Source organism: Astatotilapia calliptera, chromosome 18 (genome assembly GCF_900246225.1).
Source record: "Astatotilapia calliptera chromosome 18, fAstCal1.2, whole genome shotgun sequence".
NCBI lineage: Eukaryota > Metazoa > Chordata > Actinopteri > Cichliformes > Cichlidae > Astatotilapia > Astatotilapia calliptera.
This window is the reverse complement of record NC_039319.1, coordinates 20108774-20129506: the sequence shown is the minus strand read 5'-3', so window position 1 is coordinate 20129506 and position 20733 is coordinate 20108774. Positions and strand designations below refer to the sequence as shown.

Sequence of the window (20733 nt, the reverse complement as noted above, 5' to 3'; positions counted from 1 at the left end):
GGGAGAAAGAAAGGAGCAAAAAAAAAAAGAAGTAGGAATAAAGTGTCAGAGAGCAAACCGAGGACAAGCACGGGAACACGCACATATACACACACGCACACGCACGCTCACAAACTAACCACATATATAATGTGAAAGATGTCCTTCACTGTTTCCTTGCTGTTGTTGTCTTTGTGGTAGAGCCACTCTTCTGTGTGTGTGTGTGTGTGCGTGCGTGCGTGCGTGCGTGCGTGCGTGTGTGTGTGTGTGTGTGTGTGTGTGTGTGTGTGCGTGCGTGCGTCAGAATCAGTGGGCTAATAAGGGAGCATTATGCTTCTGACTCACTCACTCGTCCCATAGGGTTGGATGGAGCGAATAAAGAGGAGGAAGAGGAGGGGTTGGAAGAATTGCTTGACTCTCTGTGGTCTCGTAGATTCGTTTTAAATAAAGGAGCAGCAGACATGGTACCGGCAGAATGAAAAGTGTTCTCCCTGACATTAAAGACTGGCATGCGCTTCATCTGTTTTCATCTCTTGGTGTGAATTGATATGAACTGTGATGTGAATTGTAATGCAGACTCTGGTACTGTAAAGTTTACTTGCACCCATTATTAACTTGTGCTTAGCTAATCAGGCCTTTTACAGAGTGAGCACTCCAGACGGTAACACTGAACTAGTGTATAGAATAATTGGGTGCAGTTGTGCTTTTCACTTTTGTTTTTATATTTATATTTTATATATTTTTTTTTATATTTCTCTACAATTTTGTTGTACATGTACAACGACAATAAAAGCCTATTCTATTCTGTTTCTGAAATTGCCACTTGAGGCTGTCTCCACAGTCACATCAGTCCCTATATACTTTCAAACGAAAATCCCCATGTTTACAGCGGTACACGCCCACTTAGAGCCTGGAACAAAATAGCCGTTCTTTGAATGAGGCTTCAATTCAGCTGTTTTTAGTCTCTGGACCTCTCAACGATGTTTGGGGTATTTTTTTTACTGCACTTCCTTGATAGATGGTACAGTACTGTGCGAAAGTTTCAAGCCACTTCTCATATTTTCCTAGGAAAATTGTAAATAGTTGAGGTAATATATTGGAATGTGCAAGCAAAATAAATGTATAGGAATGCGGTATATATGGCAAAAAAAGGTTTGAGCACCTTTATTCTTCAACACAGTCTGAAGTAGAGTTCAGGAGTAGTTCTCTGGGCTTCTTCTTTTGTACTTTTCTCTGTCATATGACCCAACACTGCTATTGGGTTCAGGTTCTAGGGAGGCCAATCCATGGCTAATGGAATTCTAATGTGTGTTTTTCTATCTTGGTATGGTTTCACTGCACTAGCAGTGTGTTTGCAATCATTGTCAAACTTAAAATTGAAACTGTTGCCAATTAGACGATTTCCAGATGGTATTACATGGTGGATCAGGTCTTTGCTGGATTTTTTCCCATTTCTTAAGGATGTCACTTACAGATACTGTTCATCAGCTGTAAATATTTTTTTTAAGGTCTGCCACGTCTTCTTTTGTGCTCCAGTTTCTTCAGATTCTTTAAAGGATACACTGTAAACCATGCAGAAGTATGCCAGATTGCCAGATTTTTGGCTAATAGCTCTTTGGAAATCACCAGTTGAGTGAAACTCATCTCAGTTTTTCTACTTAATAAAAGAAGAATTTCTGGTAGCTCATTGCGAGGCTGTCCCATATTTATAAAACGTTAACCTTTTAGAGATTGATTTAAAAAAGTGTTTGGCTTCTAACCAAAATATCCATAACAGATAGTGAAAAACAGGATTTTCTGTCATTTAATTGTGTATCTGTTATTTAACTACTTTGGTGTAGTATGAATGGCTGTGGAGGAAAAAAAACAAAAGGCCCCCAACAATGTATGCCCTCCTTCTTATTTTCAAAGCTGGCTAACAGGCTGATTTGAAAATAAGTCTCTGGGGGGCTGATTCTGGCCCCTGGGCCTTATGTTTGACACTCCTGGTCTATTAAATATAATAATTGAAAAAAACTCCAGAAAGCCCACAGAGGTATTGCTTAACACTTCTGGCTTCAAAAACAAAACTTAAATAATAAACATAAAAAAATAAATTTAAAAAAACCCAATAGGGTGACAGCCATAAAGCTCAGCTGCAGGCTTTAATAACAGCATGTATAAACTCATGTGTGACTTGTTGTTTTATACATGCAGTCTGTGATTCTGGAGAATCCAAATACGTCAGCTGAGGCTCAGAGAAACTGAATGGGACAACTTGCCAATGTCATGTTTTTTTGCTTTAGACTAAGGCTCAACAGCAGTTCAAAAAAGTAAAGGATTATCTGCAGCCCTGGTGTTGAATAATGGATCCTGACTACATCATCTATGTTAATCAGCAGGTGCGTTCAGAAGGAATTCAATAAAAGTTCTTTTTTTCTTTTTCTCTGATTCAATTTCTCAAGAAAGGGTGAAGAAAAAACAAACAAACAACACCTTCCTTTGTTTACTAGCTTTAAATGAAGGTCGACTTCCAGGACTGGATGTTCCGCTTGCGTCGAAGCGGCACACAGCCTTTCACAAACCACATCCGCACACGCACACTGGCCTTCGTTGCCATAGAAACTCTGCTTTGAGGATGATTCCAATCAAGCTGCTGATTATTAGTCACACGTTAAACCTCACAGACTACGTTCAGGTGTCTGACAGACACACACACAGAACTCCAAAGCACACAAACACCAGCAGTATTTACAACACAAACTTGTTTATTTCATGACATAATTTCCAAGGCCAAATCACAAATAAATAAAAGGAAGAAGACACTTGCAGTAGCTCAGCTTTCAGGCCCACCCCGAAAAAAAAAGTTCAGTTACAAAGATTACTAAACATATTAACAGGAAGCTTTACACATGTACAGTTATTGGTACTTTTAATGAACTTTGATCTGTGAGACCTGCCCCACCCACCCCCACCTCCCTGATATTTACAAAGAAAGAGAAAATAACAGGAATGGTGAAATTGATCTCTGCACCACCCCTCAGTCTTTGCCTTGTTAGTTCAGATAATGCTTGTTGGTATGAGATGACGTGCGTCATCAAGAAAAAAAAACCCAAAAAAACCCAACAATGTGTGGAGTGCTTCACATTCTAAAGACCCCTGAAGATAGCTCGTGTGTGTCAGAAGGCAACCAGCCGCCTCGAGCCAGGCAGAGAAAAAGCAGCAAACAGCACACACAAAGGGAGGCACGGGTCCCCCCCCCCAACTTTATCGCGATAGTTTGGTCAAAGCTAAATACGATCCTTATGTATGAAATCTGATGACATTGCCATTAGGAGGACCCTACTGTACCCTTTATTAATGTCATCTTTGTTACAAGCAAAGCAGGGTTTGCATTCAGAAAAAGGCGGCTGCAAGAAAGATGTAAACCTTACAACAAAATAAAAGAAATCGAAGAACAGGGAAGAAGGAAATAACAAAGCTTGTAAAAGTCACTTTACACTATTGCCATTCAGAGTATATCAACCACCAGCACCAAATCCATAAACCTACATTAATTAATGCATGTTTTTTTACAACATTTCAAATAAATGTCAGGTGTCTGTAGCACTGGAGACCCTTTTATATACACTGCACAAATATTATACAGATAAACCAATTTCAAGATACAGAAATGTGAATTGAGCTTCAGCTATGCATACACTCCCAACTTTTTTTTTTTTTTTTAAAAAGGAGTGTGTCAATAAATTATTTCTTCAGTTGTTTGAATGGAGTGTGATTCTCTCATACTGATGTGCTTTGGTACATGTGCACTTTACATCATGCAATTTTCTACAACGCCAGATATAACTTTTTTTTTTAACTTTACAGTCTTATTAAAAACATTACATTTGCAGCACAGTACGTTCAAAAGGAGCTACATCTACACTTCTCTATCAGTGTCTCTCTACCATCGCCCACATTTCTACAGTCCTACAGGCCTTCCATTATGCACTGAAGTTGAGGCCTAAATGTTAACATGCCGCGAAAGGGCCGCTGCCTGTGCGCTTTTTTTTTCTGTCTTCCTTCTTAGATACTTTTAATATTTGAGTATAAATATTGCACATTCACTTTGCATTTCATTTTTATACGTACGGTAAAAAGGTTAAAGTAACAGTAAACAGACCTATGGTAAAAACATGTACAGTTGCACCACAAAGTAACTGGGACAGCAGTCTATGAAAGGCTAACTAGTGTAACTATTCTTCCTGTGGTAAGCAACTAAGTTCCCTTGAAACCATCCGTTTGGTGCATTGGTCGTGACTGGAGGAACATGTGGCATGGCTACTGTATGTCAATAAACCACAGAAAAAAAACTGAAAGGAAAAACAAAAACACTCCCAATTGGTCCTAATGTTTGACAATCTTGTGTAGGCAGGGAACAGCAGAAGGGATACGACTCCATCATTTATAACTAGGTCAGGTCAGTAAGTCAGAATTTAAATGTACAGACCTTATGACGCGGGCTAATAAAGGAAAAAAGATACAAAAGAAGAAATGAAAAAGCTTGTAAACAAAGACCATTAAAGTACAGGTAGCATGAACAAAACAAATAATAAAAAAGGAAAAGAACCCCCACCCCCTACCAAATAATACCACCATAAAGTAAAAGTATGAAAATGTATTTGAAGACATCCTAATGCTCAAATCTCTCATGGCTTTGGAACACCCATTCCTTACACAGAAAACTGATCAGATGGGTTTAAAAGCTAACAAACCAAACATGAAGGAAATGTTGAAATGCGGATTTAAAAAATAAAATAAAATAAAGACCACAGAGATCCCCGCAGACCTGAATGTTACTTTGAGCCCAGGAGGTGTCCCCTCTGTTGGGCTCATGCTACCTCCCCACCATGTCTCTGCCAGGGGTGCGCTCTTCATGGCCCCCACGCGGCACACTCCAGCAAGCAGGGCAGCGGGAGGAGAAGCAAACAGAGTGTGGTCGCTGACATGGGTTCAGCTGCATCAAGCTTGACATTTGTTTCACTTTGAGTCATGCAAAGGTCTGACTTCATTCGCTGTCTTGGTCGTCACAGCAACTTAAAGACCTGAATTCCTTGAAAGGGAGTGGTTGGTGCATTGCACACGTCTGGCTGGCTCAGCTGTCTGTTCAGCCTCTTAGGTTTTGACAAAAACCATTAAGCTGGATTCGAGAGTCGCCCCCCCCCCGCCTCCATCCTGCTTTGATCGAAGCTGGTTGCAGGGAAGCCGGGAGGGAGGTGCATGGGTCCCTGTGGGTGTGTGTGTGTGTATTTATGTGTTACTGGTAACTTAAATGTAACTCCTCAGAAAGTAGTCTTGGAAGTAGTATTGAGAACTGTGTGAGTGTTTTCAGGTATATATGTGGATGTGTTTACTGGTTGCTGGGAGTGCGTCTCGTGTTATTTTCCTCCGTACATCCTCTCGATATCTTCCTGGTAGTGTGTCTTTAGCTCCTTACGTTTTAGTTTGAATGCGTCAGTGACCAAGCCCGTCTCTGGGGTCCAGGGCTCAGCGCTCAGCCGGATCTTCTTGGGAATCTCAAATCGCTCCAATTTTGCTGGATGTGAGAGAGCACAATCACAAGTCAGCCTGACAGATAAAGTGTCATCTTAGTGCAAAGTCTGACACAGGGGACGGGATGCTATCTCACCAAATCTGAACAAACTATTCAGATGTCTCACTTGAGTTTTGTTAATGATACTGTACTTGGGAGATAAGACTTTTTCCCTCTACCTGTGATAGCAGCCTCAGTGATGATGCGGAGGACCACCTCCTCCATCTGGGAGTTGTTGCAGAGTTCTTCCCACGAGTCCTTTATTTGCATCTGCTCAGCCAGGGCCATTAGCTGCTTGTGGTTAGGCACCACAAAGCTGATCACATATGACTGGTCACTAAACAACAACAAAAAAGATTCGATTACAGATTAGGCAGCAACAATGAAATAAACAGATCCAGAAAGTCTGCGGGGCTTTACCTGTTGGCATAGGCACAAATATTGTCTATGAGTGGGCAGTTCTTCAGAACAGCCTCCACTTTTCCTAGAGAGACATATTCGCCTGCCTGTAGTTTCACCAGATCTTTCTTACGGTCTGTGAGAAAAGAAGAATTATTAGAATCCCGACTGATGTTACCTCTTGTATCACATGCAGTCTAACTCATTTTTGCATTTCTTACCGATGATCTTGAGGCATCCGTCGGGGTGGAATTCTCCAATGTCTCCAGTGCAGAACCATCTCTGGCCGTTCTTGTCCACAAAGAAGTCGTCTTGGATCTTGCCTTTGCTTTTGTAGTAACCCATTGTGACATTGGGCCCACCAATCAGAATTTCCCCTCTTGGGTTGGGCTTGTCTGTGCTGTAGTAACCACCTAAAAAAGATCCAGATTTTTTGATTATTAAGCAACTTAAAGTTTTTTTTTTTTTTTAATGAACTAAGGACGGATTTTCTAGCTCTGTACTCACCCTCTTCCCAGTCCTTCAGCGTGATCTCTGAACAAACCAGTGGAGCACCAACCCGCCCTGTGCTGTAGTCCCAAACTGAAAATACAAATAAGGACTTATATTAACTTTGCTTGTCATTTCTAAGTTCTTTTTATAATCGTTTCTCCTAACAGCAAAAACACATCTACTCTTTCACATTTGCTTACATTCACTGATGGTGCCAGCTCCACAAGTCTCCGTCAGACCATAGCCTTGCCCCACAGGGCAGCACATACAGATGTTCATGAATCTCTGTGTAGCAGCCGAGAGGGGAGCTCCGCCAGACAGCAGCACCCGTGTTTTCCCTCCCAAGAGCGCACGCACACGTTTGAACACCAGACTGAGGAAAAAGACAAGAAAACAGAGCAGGGTGATGATGACGACTGCAAGTGGAGGAGACTCAGACAGCAACTCCAGAAACTAAAAGAGCTTTGAAAAGTTAGCCATAAAGCCCCATAGCAAACAGATATTGATTCGTACTAAAAAATGTTGTGTGCACGCACAATACGAGAGTCAATACTACCCAAATACTCACACAGGATCCAGAGAAATAGCTCTTTAGTTATGATTAGCCAAGAAGGAGCAGACATAAATGTTTGCTTGTGTATAACTCAGAAAGCAAGCGTCAACTGTCATTAATACAGAATGTCTGAACAGCAGGTGGGCGGGGCTTCGTCGCTCACAACCTAAACTGTGTGCCTGATATCAGCACCACTGCACGTACCCTCTCATCGTACAGATTCAAACAGAAAAGCATAAAAGGTCCTGTTTCAGGGTTACGTCATGTGCATGGGTATTACCGGTCACAGAGAGGTGTGCTGTAGCCCTTGGAGATCTGCTCCATCTTGTAGTTGTAAGCCAGCACAAACAGCGTCCTCTGGAATTTGCTCATCTCCTCCACTTTGGTCATTACATTTTTGTAAATCCGATCCATGATCTCCTGCACACCAAGCAGATGAACTCTCAGTAGACATTTCTGGCATTTTAAAAGCCCCCAGTACTTTTATCTGGTGTGACTGTGTTAGGTGTACTGCGATAAATGCAGACTTACTGGTACAGCAGCCATAAGAGTGGGTTTAAGCACACTGGTATCACCTTTACTGCCCTTCTTGATCTTGGTGGACTGTGAAATAAAACAAAAGGCAACCTCTTTAAATCTTTAATGGATTGTGAATTTGCAGTGTACAGTTAGAGAGACAAGAAACGCTGACCAAAAGATGCTGCTGCCCGTTTCCCCACTGACCTGGTCTGCTAGAGTCTGAGGAGAGGAGTAGCCGATGCGACACCCGTGAGAGATGGACACCAGTTCCGCGCTGAGCTCCAAAACGTGGGCTAACGGCAGGTAGCCGATATAGGTGTCCGTCTCACTGCGAGCACACAGGTGATCTCATTAATTACCTCTAGATACTGACATAAAATTGAGATATAAACAACAAAACTGTCTCTGTGTGAGTGACAATCACCACACACGTTGGCAGAGAACGAAGTGACAGTGGAAACTCTGTGCACCAGAACGTGGCAAAACTCAGCGAGAAAATGTCAGAGAACAGCGAGAAATCGGATATTGACATACTTGAGGTTAGGGATTCGCTCCGCCATGCCTGTGATGCCAGCAATGAGGTTGCCATGGGAGATCATGACACCCTTGGGGATGCCTGTGGAGCCGCTGGTGTACATGATAACTGCGATGTCTGAGGTCTCTGGCTTTCTGCGGTCTACTGCAACTATGGTGGACAGAGAGAAGAGGCTTTGTGATGGCATTGTGTGTTTTGTAAGTGGTGATTTGACCTCCTTCCGTCACGCAGAGCACATCACTCCAATTACACATTAGGGTGCTGGCTTTGTGTTAAGCCTCCATCAGAGCACTTCCACTTTCCAGACCAAATTAGAAAACTTTTCAATCACCCTGCTCAAACACTCACTATTGTCAGGCCTGGATCCCATCTCCTTCACTGTGTCCATGTTGTAGACCATGATGCCTTTAGGAATGTCTGGCCAGCTTGTGGGTTTACTGTCCACTACGATGATATACTGCAGCCTCGGCACGTCACACAGAATGGCCTATGGCACAGAGATAGATGCAGGTGGGAGGGAGGAGGAAACCGTCATTAAGCTACACTTGTTATCACACTCTAATGTTGCACACAACAAACCAGCAGCTGCTGGTTGACTTTGTTAAACAGCGTACATGTGATAAGTGTAAGAAGGTAAGCAGTTACCTTGAGACGGCTCTGCAGCAGGTCTTTGCTTGTGATGATGTGCGTGACTTCGGTCTCATTCAGCCCATGTGCAATGGCCACGGGTCCGAGAGTGGCGTACAAGGTCACAACTGTCAAATTCAATTACATCCGTTTTAGTTACACAGTCAAAACAAGATATAATGGTATCAGCTTATATGCTGCCTGATAGGAGAAACTTTTCTATACGTCCATTTTCATAACCTTTTCTCCAGTTCAGGGTCATTGCGGGGCTGAAGCCTATCCTAGCTCTCATTATGTAAGAGGCGGGCAATTTAGAATCACAACATTAACCAACAAAGACACCTTTGGACTGTGGGAAGTACCTGGAGAGAACCTGTGCAGTTACTGGGAGAACATGGAAACTCCCAGAAAGGCCCCAGCTGTGTGGCAGGTTCAAACCAGGAACCCTCATGTTGTGAGGAGACATTGCTAACCACTGTAACACAGTGCCATTAAAATAGGCTTGGGATAATTTTGAAATGATACAAATCCTTTTATTGAACAAATAGGCTCTGACTCTACTGCCTACAATACCCGCAGCACTGTCTGTGGGAAGTAGCGTCACAGCTGACTACGATACAGTCAAATGGTACCTTCATAGTAAGATGCTCACTAGTCTGAAAAATATTGCTGGAAAGTTTCTAAACAATGGCACAATGACTACCCCTTTTTTCATAACTCTTATCAACAATTATATCAAATATTTTTTACTCATTAAATATTTGTATTGAAATTAGTCCCTAAAAGTAAGAATCCTCTGAGCTTTACATTAAGACAATATAAACAAAAAAGAGCAAAATAAAGAGAATGTATATTTTATTGAAAAGTGCCTTGGATGTCTTTGATATTTATTATTATTATTATTATTATTATTATTATTATTATTATTATTATTATTATTAATAATAATAATACACATTTGTCCTTCTGCCACTCACGTGGGAAATTGTACATGAAGCAGGCTTGTGCTGTGACAATCCACTCCGCTCTGGTCTCACAGAAGATGGCGATGTTACAGTGAGGCTTCTGATTGAGAGCTGCCAAACCACTGCCAAAACACTTTGCTGCCTGGTAGGCTTCCTCATACGACAGCCAGTCATAGTTCCCGAGAATTACCTGCAACGAACACGCAGAAACCATGCAGTCTTCAGCATTTTTGTCCTCATACTACACCAAACATTAAAAGAAAAATGATGGTGGTGCATATTTTCTACAGGGCCGGGAACGGTTTCATTCAATTGGAAGAATATGAAATGAATAAACGGAACCATAATATCCACATTTGTAGGATCGGCGCTGCTTTTTATTAGAAGGAATAACGAAATGGTATCACTGAACCCACATGAGAGGCTGCAGATATTGCTCTTATATGCAATACTGAAAAAGCCGAACATGATAGTGTCTCCTGATGGCAGCATAACACATTATTTACAGTCCGCTAGTGCCATCTACGGGTCTGTTGCTTTGCAGGTGTTAATTGGGCCCAGAGACATAGGAGCAGAAAATTTGCTGCACTTCCACCCACATTCATCACACTGTGCACAGCAGCTGACTGCACTCTTATAAACAAACTTCCCGTTATCTGACCGAGTCGCCTGGTGTTACATTTCTAAAGTTAAATGAAATGAGGGGATCTTCATCTTGACATGACTCAAACCTCAATTTTCACATGAACTAAATAAAACTAATTAAACAAATTATAAGGGTAGCATGTCTCACCTTTTTGAAGATCTTGCCGTTTGGTTGGCGCTCATCCTCCTCACTGAGCACCTCCCTGGTTCCCAGACAGTCTCTCTTAGGAAACCTTTTGGCAGCGTATTCAAACATTTTGTCCAGGGTGTCCACGCCAGGGTGGAGCCACGCAACTAGCTCCTTTTGGCTGTAGACTGCTCTGTAAGGCCCTGCTGGGTGCCCGCTAACCGAGCGTGCCTTGATCCTGCGGGCTCGTTCCAAGTTGTTGCCAGCTCCAGAGAAGAAGTACCAGGGTATGAAGGTGATGACAGAATAGACCCAGACCACTGAACGGAAAACCTGCAGCAGCAGGGGGTTCATATCCTCCTTCAACTTCATCTCTGAAGATGAAGTAAGCGCTGGAAATGTATAAAACTTGGACCTGCCCTGAAAGTACCTCAACTTGCTGCTGAGGCTGAAGGCTGGAGGCTGTGAGTTCTTTTGTGCTTTTTCTTTCTGCACAGGAAATCACCTAGACATGCGAGACAGACACACACACACACACACACACACACACACACACCACATGTAACTTTAGGAACATAGTCTGGAATAAAGACGTATCAGCACATTTTGATAGCAAGGAACTGCTTCCTGGTAAAATAATCTTTGCTTGCATGAAGGTTATCTCTTCCTATTCTTAGTATCACTTTCAGTCAGCACTATTCACCTCACCAGCAGGTCTGTTTAGAGAGGAAACATGGTGCTCAGTTATAAGATAGCTATTAATTAAAGATTTATTAACAGAGCTGATATGGACTTGTAATTAACTCCTTAGCTTAAAGACAACTGACTGCCTCATGTGTGAAACTGCTTAATTTCCCCATTTCATTAATTGCTAAATTAGTATTGTGAGGGCAACACTTTGTGATCTGGAAACAATACAGAAACAGCCCTCATTTCTTTCCTTTCATCTTGTCATTTTTCAATATTTTGTAGAACACCGTTAGATACACTTATAGAGATGATAGCTACAGCTGAAGTCTTACATAAAGATATAGATAAACCAGGCCAAACAAGCTTTGGTATTGCTGGAAATGACAACAGTTAACCTCACAATCGCTGAGGGCAAAATCAAGCAGTGGCTGCATTTAAGCCAGAGAACAATGCCTCTCTAATTTTCTTTATTTCTGACTGCATCCACTTGTTTCCAACTGGATCATAACATGCACTGTACTTTTGTACTTCTCCAAGTCGTTTGGCTGTACAACAAAAACCAACTGCAGAACGAGAGCTTGGCTATTTGTAGCATATACTTAAAGCCAAAGGGTAATTTGCAGAGTAGCCCTGCTGCCACACAGCCAGACCACATGAGAGTTGGTGACAGGCAGTGACTCATTCTGCAGCTTAATGCAGAGATGTTTGCAGACCCTCACATAACTCTAAAATGACTAAGAAGAATCTTTTCGCTTCAGCATTTATTTAAGAGGTGGGCTGACCATGTGCAAACAGAAGCTACAAGACAAGAGGAAAAGGTCCTCAGAAAGCCTCTCCACAGTTGCACCCTGAAGCTGAATTGGAAGACTTCTGTGCTGAATCTGAGTAGAGCCTACTATGCAGACTGCGCAAGTGGCCCGAGCCATAGCCAGAGTCTGCAACTGTGAGGCTGTGATGAAGCGACATGTAGTTACAATCCCAGGTAGCTGTAGGTTAGATAACTGCATAGGTTTTAAGAATCTGAATCTCTTTATTTTCATTGTACAAGTACAATGAAACTGGATATAAATAACACATACAAAATAAATAAAGGGAAATATAAACAGTTAAAGCTAAAGAAATAAATGACAAGCATTCTGCAAGTGTGTGCATCAGCCCCACTTTGTACCTGTATATTTACTGGGGGGAAAAGACAATCCTAACTGTTACTTCAATCAGGTCCAAACTCAAATCGCTCCTGCTACAAACATGTCTCACCTGTTGTACAGCAACCCAGATACCACAACCAACCGATAAAAGTCATCCATTATCTGGGCAAAGTACACTGAGAAGTCCTTCCAGCTCCAACACGTATTACAGGTCCAGCCATTGTTGGATTTGAATGACAGAGACACACCCTCTCCTGCTCACTAGTTCAACAATATAATGCATGAAAAAAATATGTCTCAGTGGGAAAAACCTGCAATCCCTTAACACACAGCTGCAATGAATAACTTTTTGATCAGAAATTAGACCTTATTTGTTAATGCCAGCCAACAGAGACTACACAAAACCTCGTGCTTGTTTTAGTAACGCAATTTAACAAACACAGCAACTTGCTGCCACTTTAATTTTAAAGTATTGTTTGTTTTAACACTAAATATGATAGCAATAGTGGCAGTATGTTAATCAGCATCGGGACAGTAGTATAAACTCAGCAACTCCCACTCTGGATTTAATCTGGTGACGAGTGTAGCGTTTAACCTAGTAATTATCATGTAATTCAGACTGAAGCAGTCAGATGAGAAGCATGACATACAGTGCGGTGTCGGTGCGTTGGTTTGGATCCTTAACAGTATTCTGTATCAACATCGTTGAATAAAACCGGCACACATAAAATAATTTTTGAGCAACACTACCGCTGGATGACACACAGAAGGTCACATGCTGCGATGCTAGCGAAGTAGCATCCAGATTAGCGGCTCAAAGACGCGCTAGCATTTAGCTATAGCTAGCCTCCACCGCCGCTACTACTACTGGTGCCTTTAGTGAAGCCGGTTTTCCCGGTGGACATTCACCGAAATTAATTTAAAAAGCAGCATATAAGCGTGGCCCGGTATGGACGTCTAAGGAGAATTAAAGGGTACGTGCCACGTTGATTAGCAAACCGGTCGCTGAAAATAAGACCATCTCTCCTCAACATCTGCAGAGCGCTCACGCCGCAACACATTCTCACCTCTTTCCTCTGCAGCTGCGCTTTCAGTCTCTGAAGCACCGGATCAGCTAGATTAGCCTCTGCAACCACAGCTCTGAGAAGGATGAAGACATCGTCTGCTAACTCAGCGTGCTTGTCCCTAAATTACAACCGTTGGTCCGCTTAAAAACCAATATAAAATTAAGTCAAATTGTAAATCAGAGCATCACCGGGCCACTGCTGCCAGCCCGGAAGATATAAAGTGACGTCACGACGCTTCTCCGCCTGCGATTGGAAGACTGGAGGTGGCGCGTGCTTGGGCCAACAGAGACGTCAGAGAGGTTATTATCGGTCACAGCCGTCTACGCGGTCCTACAGCAGTAGACACAGAGTGTGGCCGCCCGTGAGGCGACAGGTTTAGTGGGCTGTTAAGTGACCGCAAGTCACATATTATTGTGTTTGATAAGCAAGTCGGCGATCTGCCAAAGAAGAGACAGACAGCTGTCAAATGGGCGAAGGGAAACGAGACGAAGGGAAAACAAGCTATACATACCGCAATAATTGTCTTGAGCAAGAACGGTTACCAAAACCACCGAAACTCCTTACCTTCCTCTTTTTGTCGACAGCTTATTAAAACCTAGGAATGTAAAGATTGACTACCTCCTTATCAGCTTTGATTGACTGTATTTCATTCTAATACATATCCCAGACCATCAAAATGATACACTGAAACGTATATGAATTAAAACCACGATGCTGTGCGTTCAAGCACCAGACTAAGGAGCACTTAGTGAGTAATCTAACTCACATCACAGTCTATTAAAATTTCAGTACCCTACCAGATATGTCAGTTTCCCCCCAAGTATTTAATTCAAATATCTAACTGCATGTGATTGTTGCACAGTTTTATTTAAGAGTTCTGAATCCTTGAAAATAGCACACTTTTGCCACAATATATTTCCTGAATTAAGAAGACGAAAGAAGCGTCTGAACTGTTGTTTCATACTTCTCCATAATTGTTTTTTTGGAGTTTCTATTCCTCCAAACTATCTGGCTAACGTTGTACTCGTGGTTCTTTTCTGGTCTATTTCCTCTCAATAGTGTGTGTGACAGGATAGAAATGAGAGAGTAGAAATATGAGGAAGATGATGAAGCTGCAGTGAGTGATTAAAGTTAGGATAAAGCTTGTTCCATATCAGCCTCTCCAAACTAAATTCATCTTTATAAAAGGTTTATTTCCATGTACCTGTATCATGTGAGAGACAGCCAGCACTCTTAATAGAGCTTTCTACAATAATGTATTGATAATTAATGGTGCTACTGTTGCAATCAGTTCAGCCTGGCCTGTGGTGGTCACTGATATTCATGTAAAATCTGTTTTTGGGGGAAACAGTTAATGGATAGTTTGCGAATTCACTTATCAGAATAATAAAAAACAGCTGCTGCTAAAAAGATCACATGACTTGATAATGTGGTTCATTCCTGTGTTTCACACACATAATAAACATAAATATGTGTGTGTTGGGTTTATTCTAACAGGCAGACATGTAAATACAATAATCACCAACATTGGTTGACTTTTAAGTGTCTTTAAAAAAATCAATTCATATATATTTAAATATTTTTATGTAATTTTATAAAAAGAAACTTGTCTGCAATCTCATGTTTACACACCAGAGGGAGTTGCATCTCTTACGTGAGGCCCACACATTGCTCTCCTGTTTCAACTTGACTTAGACGTTATCCCAAAATGCTGCATGTGAGACAGAGGCAGAGGACAGATAGGAGAGAAACATCTCCTGTGACTGCTAAAAAGGAACACGATGAAAGTGAAATGGTTAGATGAGCTGCGTGCGACACTTTGACCCTGGACATCGATTTCTTCTCACTGTTCTTTAGAGTTTTTGCATGCTTGTTGGGCCATATGTTTTTACTGCCATTTTCTGACACATGTGCACACAAAGCCACACTTTCTCCACCACTTACACACAGACTTGGACTCACACAAGCTTGTGGTCACATGATGAGGCAAACTGCACACAGAAGGGTGATAATCTCACTCCTCGGGCTGTGTCTTTGAGGTCACGGCGGGACACGGACCGTCAGGGTGCAGATGCTGCAAGTACACACATCACTTTCATCTGCTCTGTGAAATATGTGTGTCCAATGTGATAATGACACAGAGACACACTCTGCACACACTTAAAACGATACAGGAAGAGAGAAAATGTATCATGCAACTGTCTGTCTCTTTTGAGTGTCCACGGCGTCTAATCACTGTTCCCCGGAGATTCACCTACTGTGTTATTTAAAATGTGATTCTTTCCCGCCAGTGTGATTACAACGTGATTACCTGCTACTTTAGTTATTCTGAGTTGCTCAACTTCAAATCGAAGTATTTTAAATTCTTCTCAACTTTCTGTTACTTGTGCACATCAGAAAGAGCACTTCTCATTTACAAAGGTTTCAGAATGTTAACCCTTTATTTACCACAGGCCTGCCAGTGGGCCTATTTTACAGGCATTCTTGACCATGACCATAACTCAGTTAACGTTTGAGTTAGAGACAAAATTCAAATGGTTTCTGAAAAATCTCAATTATTTCCCTTTTCATTTTACAGCCAAAATTACAAATTAGGTCTTTAGCATGTATAGATCATAGTCAACAAAGGGTTAAGTTAAAAGAAAAAGCACAACTGCTTACAATTTGAACACTTATTGGCTATACATGTGTTTGATTTCTCAGTTGCAAGGTCACATGCTGTATGATCCATGTCAAAATCTGCTGAATCCTATGCAGCATTGTGTACGTATTCTCTTTTTTGACACCTGAGCATTTGTGAGTGAGTTACAACCTTTTGCAGGTTAACTGTAGTGTTGTGCTGCATGTATTTCTGGGGAGATTTGGGAGAGCTTCAAGGCTGCAAAATTTAAAACGTTTGGAGAAATACACCAAAACCCACTGAGCAAAATTGTGGAGAGAGTGATGACCTCAAAACCTGTTCCTTTTTGTTAGAGATGTTCCACTGTCAATGTCAATGTCAATTAAAGGTAAAACTGGTAAACTAATAATGTTTGACCCCCCCCATCTGATTATGAAAATCTCTGATATCTAGTTGGACGTATAAGGAAGAGGAGGGTGGGAGTGTGTGTGTGTGTGTGTGTGTGTGTGCTGTGTAGGGATTAGAGAACAAAAGGATCCTTCTCTGTCATCAAAGAGGATCTGCTCTCGACTCATCCCCTGCTCTGTAGCGACAGCTTTTTATTTTTCGGGAGTGGGAGTGATGGCTGGAGGGAGGGTGGGAGATGGTGGGAGAGTTTGATGGCAGGGGATGCAGATTTCAAAGTAATCTTTAACTTTAAGCCCCACAGTCCCCATGAAATGAAGCCCTCTGCCCCAGACACACTGTTGCCTATGGCTCCCAGTGGAAGCCTGCTATCCCTCTTTTTTTTTTCCTCCTCAGGCTTTTGTCATGGTGGCACTTAAGTGGCATTACTCACTGACCGGATGACCAAATGAAGGAGTTCCTTTGAGAGACCTGAAAGAGATGGATTTTAACTCCAGAGACCAGTGTCGCCTCTTAAAACAACACTAAGTGGATATAAATGCCTACTGTGTTACTGGGATTCAGCAAATACCACAAACCAAATGGAGTCATCTCCTTGATCAGGATGGATTTAATAACCCAAACCCAGTGCACTGAAAGTGCTGCTGTTCTTATGATGATGAGACACAGCAAATACATGCAACAAATCCACAAAAATCCAATAAAACACTTGCTCTAAAAGCCATCTAAGCATGATTTTAATGATTTGATAAAGATAACTGAACCCCCATCAGGTTATTTAAGACAGCCTGCACTTCCATTATGTCATCACTTCAAAAAACTACTTATTTAGGCCCCCAACCCCAAAGTTATTTTTCTCATCTTGTTAAGGCCCATGTCCCCTCAGGGTGACTGACCTGGGATCCCCTGCTGCTGCTGCCCCGGCCCACCATGGGGAGTCAGTGTAATCACACAGAGGTAGTTTTAAGGTAAACGGGCACAGAAGATAGGAATAATTCTGTCATGTCCCATTAGCTTTACTCATACAGCTGTTTCAATACACCTTGGGACGCTAAGCTAAAGCCTGCTTTAAATTTTAAGTTATTATTAATGGCTCTGTTTAGGTAAAGTGTCCCAGTAAAGCATGACAGTGTGGCAAAGAGTCTGCACAAGTTCAAACATAGTTTGTGCACCGTTTACTGATGTTATTACAATTATCCACAAACATACCTTTTACTAAAGTGCCATACGGGATTTATAATCACTCTGAAAAAATAAAATGATAACCATTTCCCTTTGAATAGTTCTCAACAGGCTGGGTTTCGTTGGTGTATCCGGGTGATCACGTGATATTGAGATAAACTGAGTCGCTTGCCTCGGTTTCAGGCTGATAAAGCATGCAGGCTAACCAAGTCAGGATGAGCGAGAACAGGGCAAGAATGCTGGCAACAGACAAGCAGACAGGGACGAGCGACCTGATGTGGCTGAGGTTATGCACAAAGACGAGGCCCAGAAACAGGAGCAGCAGCGTGGAGAGGAAGGAGAAGATGGCGCACACGCAACTGGTCTTGAATGCAACGTGTTTGCACGCCTCCCATCCCCTGTGGCCGGTCTCCGTGGAGGTCGCAAGAGAAGCGGGCAGACCCGGCAGCCTTTCCGCGTTTAATGAGTCCTCGGGCTCCCGCTTTTTGTGCGAGAGCTCCTCGGTGAGAGCTGTGTTGTCGGGGAGGTTGCGAACCCGACGTTCCGGTAAAGGAGTTCGGTGGCGACACACGGGACAAACGATTCTCCAGCCCCGACCCTCCCGGAAGTGCAACGTTTCGAGGCATTCCAGGCAGAAGGTGTGGGAGCAGCTCAGCAGTTTGGGACTGTGGCGCTCCAAATCGAAGTAGTTGTAGCATATTTTGCACTCGCTTTCCTCCCCATGGATGCCTCCTGCACTGAGCGCCTCCGCCATGTTCTCCATTATTGGACCGCATTAACTGCTTTAATTGACAACACTGTCAGTACACCGAGTCTCACATTTCGCCATCACACATAAGAGGACCTCCTGAAGTGGAGGACTGCAGGAAGGCAGTGTGAAGTGGAATAAATAATATTTCTGGTTGTGTTGAAATCGCGTTCCTTTCTGAGCATCGCCGTGATCTCAACACCGGAACTAACTGTTAAGCGAAAATATATATCTAATAATAATACTAATACTAATAAATCGATAGACATTGTCAAATTGATTTCTCCATTGGTCTCTGTCACCTGGCAGATTTGTCTCAAGCGTGAATCACGTGTATAAGTTGGATCTAACAGGCCTATTTAACCGTATAATTAGAATTTAGTGCCCGCGGTGTCAGTAAAGGGCACCATGTGTTGATTCCTCTACACTTCAGCACCACAGGCAGTGGACAGCGCCAAGCAGGATGATCAGCGGTGACACCTTCAGCCCGGCGCTGATCCGCTGTTGTGCAAGTTTTAGCTCAGAGAGCACCACATGGGTTACATACCAGCAGCCGGTTTAGAGATTCGTGAATGTTCTTTTTCATTATCATGTTTGATATTAATAACCATTTCCAGGAGACTCTCATGGAAATGGTTCTTTTTATTGCAAGCATAATGACTCATATTCCAGTTTTAAACTTTTGTCCGCCCTAGTAATACAAGGAGTATCTGCTCAACTTACATACATTTACACCCTATTTGGTTTGTGTGGAGAAATATTATCATCATTATTTTATTTAATGAGAAATTATGAAATTATTTAATTTAAATAAAGTCAGACCACTGGTATAATGCACAAATGTGTTATGTCTGTCCTTAAAAGTTTTGCATCCCCATCCATAGTATGGATCTCTGAATATGGAGTTAAAGTATACTTGAAACGTTTCAGAGTCAGTAGAGTCATCTTAAAGGAATTCCCTGCCAACATAGATGAAGAAGATTTCATGACCTTTCCACACAGAAACTATGTGTTACATGTTAGGACAAGCTTCTGTCTTCAGGCTGTATCTTTACACATGATAGCACACACACACTGGCCTGCAGGATGTGCCGACGTACAATGGGCCCTCTTGTGGCGGAATTTATGCTTGCATGTTTAGTGAAAGCAGTGTTAATCTATATAAATGAACAACTTTACATGTAGTTAAAACGTTTTAACAGCGCGGTAATTCCAGCCATTAATGGTTAGAATACACTTTAAATTGCTAGCATATCAGTGCTCCTTTATAAAAACTATTATAAACTTCATTCTAATCATGGATTTAATGACGATTGGTGTTTCGCTTTAGTTCCTGTATGATTCAGAAGTAAAGTGATTCATCAGTAAAATATATAAATGAAGAAGAAATGTGTCAACACATAATGAGATGAATTTCTGACAATAGAAATGTTGTCAGCGCCAAGATTTTTAAACAAAAACATGGAAAATGCATATAATTGAACTCTTTCAAGCTCTGTAGCCCCCTGTACTGGGACTGCTCTGTATCTGCTTTTAATAAATCAGTAAAGGGGATGTGAAATACTAGGACTAAAATTGATTTAGCATTGTTCTCTTTTTCTCTTCCATCACACAGTTACACCTAAGAACGTAACACTGTAACTCATCACAGACTCATTCATTTAAGGCTGTTATCACACTCCGGTTCTCTGGCTTATGGTTGTTATTGGTCTTAAGCAGAAACATCAGTTGCTGTTTTTTTAAAGCTCAATCTGGCCCTGCGATAGAGAAAATGACATACCAAAATACTTCTTGCAAATCATATTAATTATGGCAAAAGTCACCCGAGTGTTTCTTATCCAGAGAGACAAGGTTGTTTGGCCTTCTAGTCGACTGAATTCATCCTGCATGTATTTTCAGGGAAATTAAGAAAAAGCCCTAGGGCTTGATGGTGTCTTGGGTTACTGCTTCAGAATATGTTTGACATATTTATTCTTTTCCCCCCTGTACATTAGAAAATAAAACTGAACTCAGAATATGTAATCCTTGAAGATGTGCAAAAATGAGCAGATTATGGATAGGATTCGCTTGTGTTATATATTTTGTGATTTTAAAACAAAAGCCTATTGAATGATGAATTTCCACATCACACGGGTAAAACTAGTCATTGCTAATCATTAAAAGAATCTATATTGCACTGAATTTGCTTTGGATGTAAAACTTTCTTTGGCGAAGCAATAATTCTGCTCCTGTGTATTGTCATAACACCAGATATCCGCCAAAGACACACACACACACACACACACACACACACACACACACACACACACACACACACACACACACACACACACACACACACACACATTGAAGTAAGAGCACAGTGTATTGCAGGTTAAATAATAATCTTACTGAAGGTGGCAAATGATGGTTCATCATCTCAGTGTTTGGGTCTGTAGTTACTCAGCTATTAAAGCAACCCCGCATGCCCCGAGGTTG

General features: G+C 41.9%; 2 protein-coding genes across 2 annotated transcripts; both read right to left on the bottom strand.

The window, feature by feature from the left end:
- Nucleotides 1-2705: 2705 nt before the first annotated feature.
- On the bottom strand, nt 2706-13538 carry acsl3b (acyl-CoA synthetase long chain family member 3b). The gene is made up of 15 exons (XM_026150186.1): nt 13301-13538; nt 10417-10900; nt 9636-9813; nt 8677-8786; nt 8380-8518; nt 8031-8181; nt 7701-7824; nt 7509-7580; nt 7258-7397; nt 6625-6797; nt 6440-6514; nt 6154-6345; nt 5954-6068; nt 5713-5870; nt 2706-5536 (listed from the first exon to the last, which is right to left on the bottom strand). Exons 2-15 carry the CDS (start codon nt 10765-10767, stop codon nt 5379-5381), a joined length of 2136 nt encoding a protein of 711 aa, XP_026005971.1. The 5' UTR covers nt 10768-10900; nt 13301-13538; the 3' UTR covers nt 2706-5378.
- Nucleotides 13539-16919: 3381 nt separating this feature from the next.
- Nucleotides 16920-19018, bottom strand: LOC113010857 (E3 ubiquitin-protein ligase RNF182-like). The gene has a single exon (XM_026150089.1). The coding sequence runs from the start codon at nt 18268-18270 to the stop codon at nt 17647-17649; it is 624 nt and encodes a 207-aa protein (XP_026005874.1). The 5' UTR covers nt 18271-19018; the 3' UTR covers nt 16920-17646.
- Nucleotides 19019-20733: the final 1715 nt, after the last annotated feature.